The sequence below is a fragment of the Mus musculus genome, chromosome 2 (genome assembly GCF_000001635.26).
Source record: "Mus musculus strain C57BL/6J chromosome 2, GRCm38.p6 C57BL/6J".
Lineage (NCBI taxonomy): Eukaryota > Metazoa > Chordata > Mammalia > Rodentia > Muridae > Mus > Mus musculus.
Window position 1 is genome coordinate 68,666,968 of NC_000068.7, and position 13,822 is coordinate 68,680,789.

Genomic DNA, 13,822 nt, shown 5'->3' on the forward strand with positions numbered 1-13,822 from the left:
ATAACATGAGAGTAAAATTGAAATCAGGTGCAATGAAGAGCTTTATGTTATTACATTTTAATTATTATTATCATTATTCTATGACAACACTAAGATAGAAACAGTACTTGACCTTGAGCAAATAAATGAACATGCGCACTTTTTGCATTTTCACAATAAAAACACTTGGTGCCTGTAATTACTTGTGTTGGTTGCGGAATCTTCAGGAAACTAAAAGCATTTGTTTTGTATTGCTTCATTCCAGATGGAAGTTTCAGGCATTGTGGTGGCGATCTTACTATCAAAAAGTTACAAATAACACTTGGAATATATTTTTATAGGTTAAAGATATTAGTTATGCATTTGATATAATCTCTCATATCAAATTAACAAATTATCCTAATTTATCTTTGCTCATTGACACATACTTGATAGCTATTCTGATTCCTAGAAAATGTTTCAGATTTTCTGTGTGTGTTGCTCCCCGTGAGAGGAATGAGTGGCTTTCAGTCTGAATGGCATGGCTTCCCATACATGTTGCCCTTAATTTCAGTTCAATTGCTTTTGGAGTGAGGCATTCAGATACTCTTTATAAGAAAAATATTTTTGCAGCTCATTTTTATTTTAATTTTAACAGACTACCTCTGAGACTTTTTCACTGGATGATGTGGTTCATTTAGCTAAGACTATGGATGAAAGACCAGGAACTACCACAAATACAGAAGTTAAAGGTAACTCACGTGGTTTATGTCAAGTTCTTAGGGTGAGTAGTTATACAAGTTAGGAAGGTTGGATTAGTCTACTATTCAAATACACTTCCCTATTTCTCACATAGCAAGTTAAGCTTCAGATAAGCCATGTAGAAACAGTTTCTGCCAACGTAACTGAACAAGCTGTTAAAGAAGCTGAGATACTAATTGATGTCCAACATTGGTTACTACTCAGTGTAGTATAATACCTAACCAGATGAGAAAAACAGGAGAGAAGAAAAAGAGTAGGTGAGTTTTGAGATGGTCAAGTACACCATGGAAGTCCAAAAATACATTTGGAAATGTGTAATTTCTTCTGTGGTTTGAATGTGGTAAACATAAGGATGAGAGATAGAGTACTAATCTGAAACAGAAAATTGAGCCAATAGACTAGGCAGCCATCTCTATCAGCCACTATCTTATGGTTTGTCGTGCCATGATAAAATACTATGATCAGATACAACATGGGCATTTCTGGTAACTCACAACAATCACATAGTGGTTAGTGCTCTGTGCCATGGCTGAAGCAACCTCAGACTGAAAGGCAACTTGGAGAGAAAAGAGACCATTTTATCTCTGAGGTAACAGTCCACCACTGAGGGACTGCCGAGCAAGACCTCAAGCAGAACAGGAACCTGGAGGCAGGAATGGGGGCAGTGAGAAATGCTGCTTACTGGCTTACTCAGCCTGCTTTCCTATACACACCACAAGTACATGCCCAGAGGAGGCACTGCCCACAGTGGGCTGGGCTCTACCACATCAATCATTAATCAAGACAATAGCCCACAGAAATGCCAATTGTAACACTCTCTCTTCCTATATATGTCTAGCTTTGCATCAAGTTGGCAGAACCTAGCCAGCACAGTCACTGACTCTTACCTTTGATAGATAACTGCTGAAGACCATGACAGAGCTGGCACTGAGAGTGAGCAACTCCAAGATGCTGAATTTGTCCATGAGTTATCCAAAGGTTCTGGTCAATCAAGCATTGTTTGAGGAGTAGTTATCAAGTGAACTTTGAAAAGATCTGTTAGATCATTGTTTGAGGCTTAGAAGAACCTAGAGAAAAAATAAATATTGTTTTGGTTCTGTTCATGTTTTTGAGACACAGCAAAATTCAAATGAGATGAAGAGTAAAAAGGTTTAGTTTCTTATTGCAAGAAGAAAAGTCTCTACAATATTCACTACTCCTATAATTCTAATTTTATAATTCTTAGATACTATGTTAAACCTAGGGAGAATGATGTGGTCAGTATAATTTATGAAACTCATATAAAATAGAAAGAATGAAGAAAATAGATTTTGAGATGGGAAAATGAATGATGGGAAAATTATAGAGTACATATAAAAACAGAAATTGGTTTTCTCCTTTAAGCCCTCCTATTTATCACCCATTGTTGCCTTTCAAATTAATGGCCTCTTCTTTTATTTATTGTTATCCAGTGTACACACACATGCATGCACACACACACACACACACACACACACACACACACACAGCCTCTGGGTATATATGTTGGTATTTCTAAATGTATGACTCCACATTTCTCAGTTCACCTTGAAAATTCTGCACCAGTGAGTGTCTCCTATTTTGATTAATGTGTGTGTCTTTCCCAAAGCTGGCAAATAATTATTGGGAAGGTGGAAAGAATTGAACTTCTTGCATTTTCCAATACAACCAGAAGTTGAGACCAAGGTTGACCTGATCTTGGCAATTCAGACCTATCCTAAACAGCTCGATAATTATACAAGGCTTACAAAAGGAGGCTGTGCCTTTTATTTCTCCCGATTCTTCTATTTAGTTTGTCAGTGCAATTAGTCTCTGCTGTCATAGTCTGTCCTGTTGCTACAGATCATATGACAGGATATAAATACTACAGCATAATATGATCGAATGTAACATAGTCAGACAAATGTAATCATTTTCTCTTCAAAATTCAGCCTGAACCAGTGAGAAGGCTCATTGGGTAGAGAAGAATATGCACAGACCTAACGACCTAAGTTCATTCCTGGATCCCACAAGGTCACATGAGAAAATGACTCTTAAATTTTCTTCAAATCTCCACAGACAGACAGACAGACATATAGGCAGGCAGGCAGGCAAACACACACACACACACACACACACACAAATAAATAATAAACAAATAAATATTTTAAAATAACTATGTGTTGGTGTGTGTAACTATAAATTATAAAATGTGTGCTATAAAATAAGTCTAGAGCCTGGCAGTGGTGGCTCATGCCTTTAATCCCAGCACTTGGGAGGCAGAGGCAGGCGGATTTCTGAGTTCGAGGCCATCCTGGTCTACAGAGTGAGTTCCAGGACAACCAGGGCTACACAGAGAAACCCTGTCTCGAAAAACCAGAGAGAGAGAGAGAGGAGAGAGAGAGAGATTATATCTGATCCCTTTTCAATGTCAATGCAGCTGCATTGTTCAATGTACTTAAGGTGTGGTAATATCTTCATGGCCGTTAGGCATAATGAAATGCACAAATGAAGTAACAATGAATAATGGGAGAATAGTGGAGTCCACGGAACAACAAACTTTTTTTTTTATCACTTATATAGTATTTTTTTTTTCTCACTGAGAAGGGAATTCTCTTTTATTTTTGCAAGAAGCATATTTTTCAGTTAGAAAAACAAACTTTAAGTAGGGTGATGTGGCTTGAATGTGAAATGTTTCCTGTAGACTCCAGGGTCTCGTCCGGGACTCCACCTTGTGACAGTAGTTGTCTTTACTAAACATTTATTCTATTTAGTTTCCTATTGAGTTTAGTAGCTGTAATGTACAGAATAGGGTTCATCACAACAGTTCATATGACATGATATAATAATTTAAAATAAAACATACTGTGAAATAATCTGAAACGTGATCCTTTCTTACTAAAAAAAATCATCCTTTCTTTGTCTTTCTCTGTGTAATTAGTGTATGATTATAAAGTATGTGCTATAGATGAGACTGTAAAACATCAATCCAAATCACTTGCCTATAGAGTTGTTTCTGAACTCTCCCTCCCCCTTCTGCTGCTTATAGGTTTTCATTTTGCCCAGATTTTTCCTCTTCTTCTGCTGCAGTCCTTCCTTCTCCTCCACTTGCTACTCTTTCTGTTTGAGCATTATAAACAGGGTCTTTGCATACAATATTTGTGTTTAACAAATGATTCTTACTTATACGCCCAACTGGCCTTTTTCTACGTACCAAACTTCTAGTACATTAGAAGGTGGGCATTGAAATTAAATTCCTGGATTAATACAGAGCATGTGAAACACATCTACCAAGCACAGTGAATTTTATTACATTGTCCACTTTATTTTGAGCCATATTTTGACTCATTTTTAAAATATAATAAGCAGGGTATAGGCTTCTGTAATCAAGACTTGTACATTCATTTATAAACCATTCACATTATACTCACATTTATATACCATACACATTAATTGGCTCCAGGCTCATGAATATGAAGCATTCTCTACATCACATGTGCATCATTTATTTTGAACTTTCATCTAAATAAAATCATCCTCTATTATTTATTGCTATTCTAAACTATCAGTCTTTCTTGAACCACATTTTATTGATCTACATTTAGTGCAAGTATGACTATAACACACTTAAAATCTTGATGTTGTGACCAGCAGGACCCAGGCACCCAGGAACTCTGCCCAGCCAGTGGCACAGGTTCCTTCTATTCTGAGCCGGTGCCCTGAGCAGACCTTGAGTAAGAACTCTGCAGCTAGTCCCACAACACCCAGAGGAAGTTCCATTCTCAGGTGCTCTAACACACACAGGATCACTGGATCACAGGCTTACAGGAGCTTGGTCACACCAGAATCTCTGTCCCAGAGGCAGCTTGACTCCCAGGAGCTGTGACACAACCAGAATCACAGGATCACAGACACAGCTGAACTCTGAGGATCACAGGAAGGACAGGCTCCAGTCAGATATACTGAGGGCAGGTAGCACTAGAGACAACCAGATGGCAGGAGGAAAGCATAAGAACATAAGCAACAGAAACCAAGGTTACTTCAAATCATCTGAATTCAATTCTCCCACCATAGCAAGTCCTGGATACATACATCACACTTGAAAAGCAAGATTCGGATCTAAAAATCACTTCTAATGATGATGATAGAGGACTTTAAGGACATAAGTAACTCCCTTAAAGAAATACAGGAGAACACAGGTAAACAGCTAGAAGCCCTTAAAGAGGAAACACAAGAATCCCTTAAAGAATTATAAGAAAACACAAACAGGTGAAGGAAATGAACAAAACCATCCATAATTTGAAAATGGAAATAGAAGCAATAAATCACAAAGGGAGACAACCTGGGAGTTAGAAAATCTAGGAAAGAGGCCAGGAAACATAGATGCAAGCATCACCAACAGAATACAAGAGATGGAAGAGAGAATCTCAGGTACAGAAGATACCATAGAAAACATTGACACAACAATCAAAGAAAATGCAAAATGAAAAAAGCTCCTAACCCAAAACATCCAGGAAATACAGGACAACATGAGAAGACCAAACATATAGAAGAGAGTGAAGATTCCCATTTAAAGAGCCAGTAAATATCTTCAACAAAATTATAATAGAAAACTTCCCTAACCCAAAGAAAGAAATGCCTATGAACATACAAGAAGCCTACAGAACTCCAAATAGACTGGACCAGAAAAGAAATTCCACCCATCACATAATAATCAGAACACCAAATGCACAAAACAAAGAAAAATATTAAAAGCAGTAAGAGAAAATGATCAAGTAACATATAAAGTCAAACCTATCAGAATTACACCAGACTTCTCACCAGACTATAAAAGCTAGAAGAGTTCTTTATATATATTGGATATTAGTCCCCTATCTTATTTAGGATTGGTAAAGATCCTTTCCCAATCTGTTAGTGGCCTTTTTGTCTTATTGACGGTGTCTTTTGCCATACAGTAGCTTTGTAATTTTATGAGGTCCCATTTGTCGATTCTCGATCTTACAGCACAAGCCATTGCTGTTCTATTCAGGAATGTTTTCCCTGTGCCCATATCTTTGACGCTTTTCCCCACTTCCTCCTCTATAAGTTTCACTGTCTCTGCTTTTATGTGGAGTTACTTGATCCACTTAGATCTGACCTTAGTACAAGGAGATAGGAATGGATCAGTTCCCATTCTTCTACATGATAATCGCCAGTTGTGCCAGCACCATTTGTTGAAAATGCTGTCTTTTTTCCACTGGATGGTTTTAGCTCCCTTGTCAAAGACCAAGTGACCATGATTCCACCTCACACCAGTCAGAATGGCTAAGATAAAAAATTCAGGTGACAGCAGATACTGGCAAGGATGTGGAGAAAGAGGAACACTCCTCCATTGTTGGTGGGATTGCAAGCTTGTACAACCACGCTGGAAATCAGTCTGGCAATTCCTCAGAAAATTGGACATAATATTACCAGAGGATACTGCAATACCTCTCCAGGGAATTTATCCAGAAGATGTTCCAACCGGTAAGAAGGACACATGCTCCACTATGTTCATAGCAGCCTTATTTATAATAGACAGAAGCTGGAAAGAACCCAGATGCCCCTCAACAGAGGAATGGATAAAAAAAAAATGTGGTACATTTACACAATGGAGTACTACTCAGCTATTAAAATGAATGAATTTATGATATTCCTAGGCAAATGGATGAACCTATAGGGCATCATCCTGAGTGAGGTAACACAATCACAAAAGAACTCAAATGATATGTACTCACTGATAAGTGGATATTAGCCCAGAAACTTAGAATACCCAAGATATTTTGCAAAACACATAAAACTGAAGAGGAACGAAGACCAAAGTGTGGACACTTTGCCCCTTCTTAGAATTGGGAACAAAACACCCATGGAAGAAGTTACAGAGAAAAAGTTTGGAGCTGAGATGAAAGGATGGACCATCTAGAGACTGCAATACCCAGGGATCCATCCCATAATCAGCCTCCAAATGCTGACACCATTGCATACACCAGCAAGATTTTGCTGAAAGGACCCTGATATAGCTGTCTCTTGTGAGACTATGCCAGTACCTGGCAAACACAGAAGTGGATGCTCACAGCCAGCTATTGGATGGATCACAGGGTCCCCAATGGAGGAGCTAGAGAAAGTACCCAGGGAGCTAAAGGGATCTGCAACCCTATAGGTGGAAGAACAATATGAACTAACCAGTACCCCTGGCGCTCGTGTCTCTAGCTGCATATGTATCAGAAGATGGCCTAGTCAGCCATCATTGGGAAGAGAGGCCCCTTGGTCTTGTAAAGTTTATATGCCTCAGTATGGGGGAATGCCAGGGCCAAGAAGTGGAAGTGGGTGGGTAGGGGAGTGGGGGGGTGTGGGGGGGACTTTTGGAATAGCATTTGAAATGTAAATGAAGAAAATACCTAATTAAAAAAAATTTTTTAAAAATTAAAAAAAAAAAAAGAAAGCTAGAAGATCCTGGGCAGATGTCATACAGGCGCTAAGAGAACACAAATGCCAGCCCAGGTTACTAGACCCAGCAAATCTCTCAATTACCATGGCAGGAGAAACCAAGATATTCCATGACAAAACCAAATTTACACAATAAATACATAAATCCAGCCCTATAAAGGATAATAGATGGAAAACTCCAACAAAAGGAGGGAAACTACACCCTAGAAAAAGCAAGAAAGTAATCTTTCAACAAGCCCCAAAGAAGATAACCACACAAACAAAATTCCACTTCTAACAACAAAATAACAGGGAGTAACAATCACTTTTCCTTAATATCTCTTAACCTCAATGGACTCAATTCCTCCAAAAAGACATAGATTAACAGACTGGATATATAAACAGGACCTAGAGGCTGCGCCATCTTCGGCTCCAGACAACCGGCCACCTTCCTGGTGAGAGCACAGGGGTCCGCCCGGACCAAGAGGTTTCTGCCTCAGGCACCAGCGGGAGCCTCCTTGGCTCCGGGACTCCTCGGAAGGCAGGCTGCATGGGTGAGGGGGTGGAATACAGAGGCCAGCCTTTTCTGGGACAGGCAAGAGCCACAGAGCTTCTGAGGCAGCACCATCTTCGGCTCCAGACAACCGGCCACCTTCCTGGTGAGAGCACAGGGGACCGCCCAGCCTGAGAGGTTTCTGCCTCAGGCCCCGGCGGGAGCCTCCTTGGCTCCGGGACTCGCAAAGGGCAGGCTGCACGGGTGACGGTGGGGAATACAGAGGCCAGCCGTTTCTGGGACAGGCGAGAGCCACAGAGCTTCTGAGGTGGCGCCATTTTCGGCTCCAGACAACCGGCCACCTTCCTGGCCAAAGCAACACAGCTTCTGGGAAAGATCCTGTTTTGGGCCTTCATCTTCAGCCAGGAGGAGGTCCAAACACCAGATAACTGTGCACCTTCCCTAAAAGAGGAGAGCTTGCCTGCAGAGACTGCTCTGACCACTGAAACTCAGAGGAGAGAGCTAGTCTCCCACGTCTGCTGATAGAGGGTAACAAAATCAACAGAGAACAATCTCTAAACAAAGACAACTATAACAACTAACTCCAGAGATTGCCAGATGGCGAAAGGTAAACGTAAGAATCCTACTAACAGAAACCAGGACCACTCACCATCATCAGAACCCAGAATGCCCACTTCGCCCAGTCCAAGGCACCCTAACACACCTGAAAAGGTAGACCTGGATTTAAAAGCATATCTCATGATGATGGTAGAGGACATAAAGAAGGAATTTAATAACTCACTTAAAGAAATACAGGAGAACACTGCTAAAGAGTTACAAGTCCTTAAAGAAAAACAGGAAAACACAACCAAACAGGTAGAAGTCATTATAGAAAAACAGGAAAACACATCCAAACAGGTGATGGAAAAGAACAAAACCATACTAGACCTAAAAAGGGAAGTAGACACAATAAAGAAAACCCAAAGTGAGGCAACGCTGGAGATAGAAACCCTAGGAAAGAAATCTGGAACCATAGATGCCAGCATCAGCAACAGAATACAAGAGATGGAAGAGAGAATCTCAGGTGCAGAAGATTCCATAGAGAACATCGGCACAACAATCAAAGAAAATGGAAAATGCAAAAAGATCCTAACTCAAAATAGCCAGGAAATCCAGGACACAATGAGAAGACCAAACCTACGGATAATAGGAGTGGATGAGAATGAAGATTTTCAACTCAAAGGACCAGCAAACATCTTCAAAAGAATTATTGAAGAAAACTTCCCAAATCTAAAGAAAGAGATGCCTATGTACATACAAGAAGCCTACAGAACTCCAAATAGACTGGACCAGAAAAGAAATTCCTCCCGACACATAATAATCAGAACAACAAATGCAATAAATAAAGATAGAATACTAAAAGCAGTAAGGGAAAAAGGTCAAGTAACATATAAAGGCAAGCCTATCAGAATTACACCAGATTTTTCACCAGAGACTATGAAAGCCAGAAGAGCCTGGACAGATGTGATACAGACACTAAGAGAACACAAATGCCAGCCCAGGCTACTATACCCAGCCAAACTCTCAATTACCATAGATGGAGAAACCAAAGTATTCCACGACAAGACTAAATTCACCCATTATCTCTCCATGAATCCAGCCCTTCAAAGGATAATAACAGAAAAAAACCAATACAAGGACGGGAACCCCACCCTAGAAAAAACAAAAAGATAATCCCTCAACAAAACTAAAAGAAGACAGACACAAGAACAGAATGCCAACTTTAACAACAAAAATAACAGGAAGCAACAATTACTTTTCCTTAATATCTCTTAATATCAATGGTCTCAACTCCCCAATAAAAAGACATAGACTAACAAACTGGCTATACAAACAAGACCCAACATTTTGCTGCTTACAGGAAACTCATCTCAGAGAAAAAGATAGACACTACCTCAGAATGAAAGGCTGGAAAAAAATTTTCCAAGCAAATGGTATGAAGAAACAAGCTGGAGTAGCCATCCTAATATCTGATAAGATTGACTTCCAACCCAAAGTCATCAAAAAAGACAAGGAGGGACACTTCATACTCATCAAAGGTAAAATCCTCCAAGAGGAACTCTCAATTCTGAATATCTATGCTCCAAATACAAGGGCAGCCACATTCATTAAAGAAACTTTAGTAAAGCTCAAAGCACACATTGCACCTCACACAATAATAGTGGGAGACTTCAACACACCACTTTCACCAATGGACAGATCATGGAAACAGAAACTAAACAGGGACACACTGAAACTAACAGAAGTGATGAAACAAATGGACTTAACAGATATCTACAGAACATTTTATCCTAAAACAAAAGGATATACCTTTTTCTCAGCACCTCATGGTACCTTCTCTAAAATTGACCACATAATTGGTCACAAAACAAGCCTCAACATATACAAAATTATTGAAATTGTCCCATGCATCCTATCAGATCACCATGGACTAAGGCTGATCTTCAATAACAAAATAAATAATAGAAAGCCAACATTCACGTGGAAACTGAACAACACTCTTCTCAATGATACCTTGGTCAAGGAAGGAATAAAGAAAGAAATTAAGGACTTTTTGGAGTTTAATGAAAATGAAGCCACAACATACCCAAACTTATGGGACACAATGAAAGCATTCCTAAGAGGAAAACTCATAGCTCTGAGTGCCTCCAAAAAGAAACTAGAGAGAGCACACATTAGCAGCTTGACAACACACCTAAAAGATCTAGAAGAAAAGTAAGCAAATTCACCCAAGAGGAGTAGAAGGCAGGAAATAATCAAACTCAGGGGTGAAATCAACCAAGTGGAAACAAGAAGAACTATTCAAAGTATTAACCAAACGAGGAGTTGGTTCTTTGAGAAAATCAACAAGATAGATAAACCCTTAGCTAGACTCACTAGAGGGCACAGGGACAAAATCCTAATTAACAAAATCAGAAATGAAAAGGGAGACATAACAACAGATCCTGAAGAAATCCAAAACACCATCAGATCCTTCTACAAAAGGCTATACTCAACAAAACTGGAAAACCTGCACGAAATGGACAAATTTCTGGACAGATACCAGGTACCAAAGTTGAATCAGGATCAAGTTGACTATCTAAACAGTCCCATATCCCCTAAAGAAATTGAAGCAGTTATTAATAGTCTCCCAGCCAAAAAAACCCCAGGACCAGATGGGTTATTGCAGAGTTCTATCAGACCTTCAAAGAAGACCTAATTCCAGTTCTTCACAAACTATTCCACACAATAGAAATGGAAGGTACTCTACCCAACTCATTCTATGAAGCCACAATTACTCTGATACCTAAACCACAGAAAGATCCAACAAAGATAGAGAACTTCAGACCAATTTCCCTTATGAATATCGATGCAAAAATCCTCAATAAAGTTCTTGCTAACCGAATCCAAGAACACATCAAAACAATCATCCATCCTGACCAAGTAGGTTTCATCCCAGGGATGCAGGGATGGTTTAATATATGGAAATCCATCAATGTAATCCAGTATATAAACAAACTCAAAGACAAAAACCACATGATCATCTCCTTAGATGCTAGGAAAGCATTTGACAAAATCCAACACCCATTTATGATAAAAGTCTTGGAAAGATCAGGAATTCAAGGCCCATACCTAAACATGATAAAAGCAATCTACAGCAAACCAATAACCAACATCAAAGTAAATGGTGAGAAGCTGGAAGCAATCCCACTAAAATCAGGGACTAGACAAAGCTGTCCACTCTCGCCCTACCTATTCAACATTGTACTTGAAGTTCTAGCCAGAGCAATTAGACAACAAAAGGAGATCAAGGGGATACAAATTGGAAAGGAAGAAGTCAAAATATCACTTTTTGCAGATGATATGATAATATATATAAATGACCCTAAAAATTCCCCCAGAGAACTCATAAGCCTGATAAACAGCTTCAGTGAAGTAGTTGGATATAAAATTAACTCAAACAAGTCAATGGCCTTTCCGTATACAAAGGATAAACAGGCTGAGAAAGAAATTAGGGAAACAACTCCCTTCTCAATAGTCACAAATAATATAAAATACCCTGGCGTGACTCTAACGAAGTGAAAGATCTGTATGATAAGAACTTCAAGTCTCTAAAGAAAGAAATTAAAGAAGATCTCAGAAGATGGAAAGATCTCCCATGCTCATGGATTGGCAGGATCAACATTGTAAAAATGGCTATCTTGCCAAAAGCAATCTACAGATTCAATGCAATCCCCATCAAAATTCCAACTCAATTCTTCAACGAATTAGAAAGGGCAATCGGCAGATTCATCTGGAATAACAAAAAACCAAGGATAGCAAAAACTCTTCTCAAGGATAAAAGAACCTCTGGTGGAATCACCATGCCGGACCTAAAACTGTACTACAGAGCAATTGTGATCAAAACTGCATGGTACTGGTATAGTGACAGACAAGTAGACCAATGGAATAGAATTGAAGACCCAGAGATGAACCCACACACCTATGGTCACTTGATCTTTGACAAGGGAGCTAAAACCATCCAGTGGAAGAAAGACAGCATTTTCAACAAATGGTGCTGGCACAACTGGCGGTTATCATGTAGAAGAATGCGAATTGATCCATTTCTATCTCCTTGTACTAAGGTCAAATCTAAGTGGATTAAGGAACTCCACATAAAACCAGAGACACTGAAACTTATAGAGGAGAAAGTAGGGAAAAGCCTCGAAGATATTGGTACAGGGGAAAAAAATCATGAATAGAACAGCAATGGCTTGTGCTGTAAGATCAAGAATCGATAAATGGGACCTCATAAAATTGCAAAGCTTCTGCAAAGCAAAAGACACCGTCAATAAGACAAAAAGGCCACCAACAGATTGGGAAAGGATCTTTACCTATCCCAAATCGGATAGGGGACTAATATCCAATATATATAAAGAACTCAAGAAGGTGGACTCCAGAAAATCAAATAACCCCATTAAAAAATGGGGCTCAGAGCTGAACAAAGAATTCTCACCTGAGGAATACCGAATGGCAGAGAAACACCTGAAAAAATGTTCAACATCCTTAATCATCAGGGAAATGCAAATCAAAACAACACTGAGATTCCACTTCACTCTAGTCAGAATGGCTAAGATCAAAAACTCAGGTGACAGCAGATGCTGGCGAGGATGTGGAGAAAGGGGAACACTCCTCCATTGTTGGTGGGATTGCAAACTTGTACAACCACTCTGGAAATCAGTCTGGCGGTTCCTCAGAAAATTGGACATAGTACTACCAGAGGATCCCGCAATACCTCTCCTGGGCATATATCCAGAAGATGTCCCAACCGGTAAGAAGAACACATGCTCCACTATGTTCATAGCAGCCTTGTTTATAATAGCCAGAAGCTGGAAAGAATCCAGATGCCCCTCAACAGAGGAATGGATACAGAAAATGTGGTACATTTACACAATGGAATACTACTCAGCTATTAAAAAATGAATTTATGAAATTCCTAGCCAAATGGATGGACCTGGAGGGTATCATCCTGAGTGAAGTAACCCAATCACAAAGGAACTCGCACAATATGTACTCACTGATAAGTGGATATTAGGCCAGAAACTTAGGATACCCAAGATATAAGATACAACTTGCCAAACGCATGAAATTCAAGAAGAACGAAGACCAAAGTGTGGACACTTTACTCTTTCTTAGAAATGGGAACAAAACACCCATAGAAGGAGTTACAGAGACAAAATTTGGAGCTGTGACGAAAGGATGGACCATCTAGTGACTGCCATATGCAGGGATCCATCCCATAATCAGCTTCCAAATGCTGACACCATTGCATACACTAGCAAGATTTTGCTGAAAGGACCCAGATGTGGCTCTCTCTTGTGAGACTATGCCAGGGCCTAGCAAACACAGAAGTGGATGATCACAATCAGCTATTGGATGGGTCACACGGCCCCTAATGGAGGAGCTAGAGAAATTACCCAAGGAGCTATAGGGAACTGCAACCCTATAGGTGGAACAACAATATGAACTAACCAGTACCCGGGAGCTCTTGTCTTTAGCTGCATATGTATCAAAAGATGGCCTAGTCGGCCATCACTGCAAAGAGAGGACCATTGGACTTGCAAACTTTATATGCCCCAGTACAGGGGA

General features: G+C 39.7%; 1 protein-coding gene across 5 annotated transcripts in view; it reads left to right on the top strand.

Annotated features, from left to right (window-relative positions):
- 4932414N04Rik (RIKEN cDNA 4932414N04 gene) overlaps positions 1 to 13,822 on the top strand; it is a 91,742-nt gene that overhangs the window by 10,177 nt on the left and 67,743 nt on the right. For all 5 annotated transcript variants that reach the window (XM_006500335.3, XM_017319307.2, NM_183113.3 and 2 more), the window contains one exon: positions 617 to 710. In XM_006500335.3, the coding sequence (XP_006500398.1) occupies positions 617 to 710 (94 nt within the window). The remainder of the gene's footprint in view (positions 1 to 616; positions 711 to 13,822) is intronic.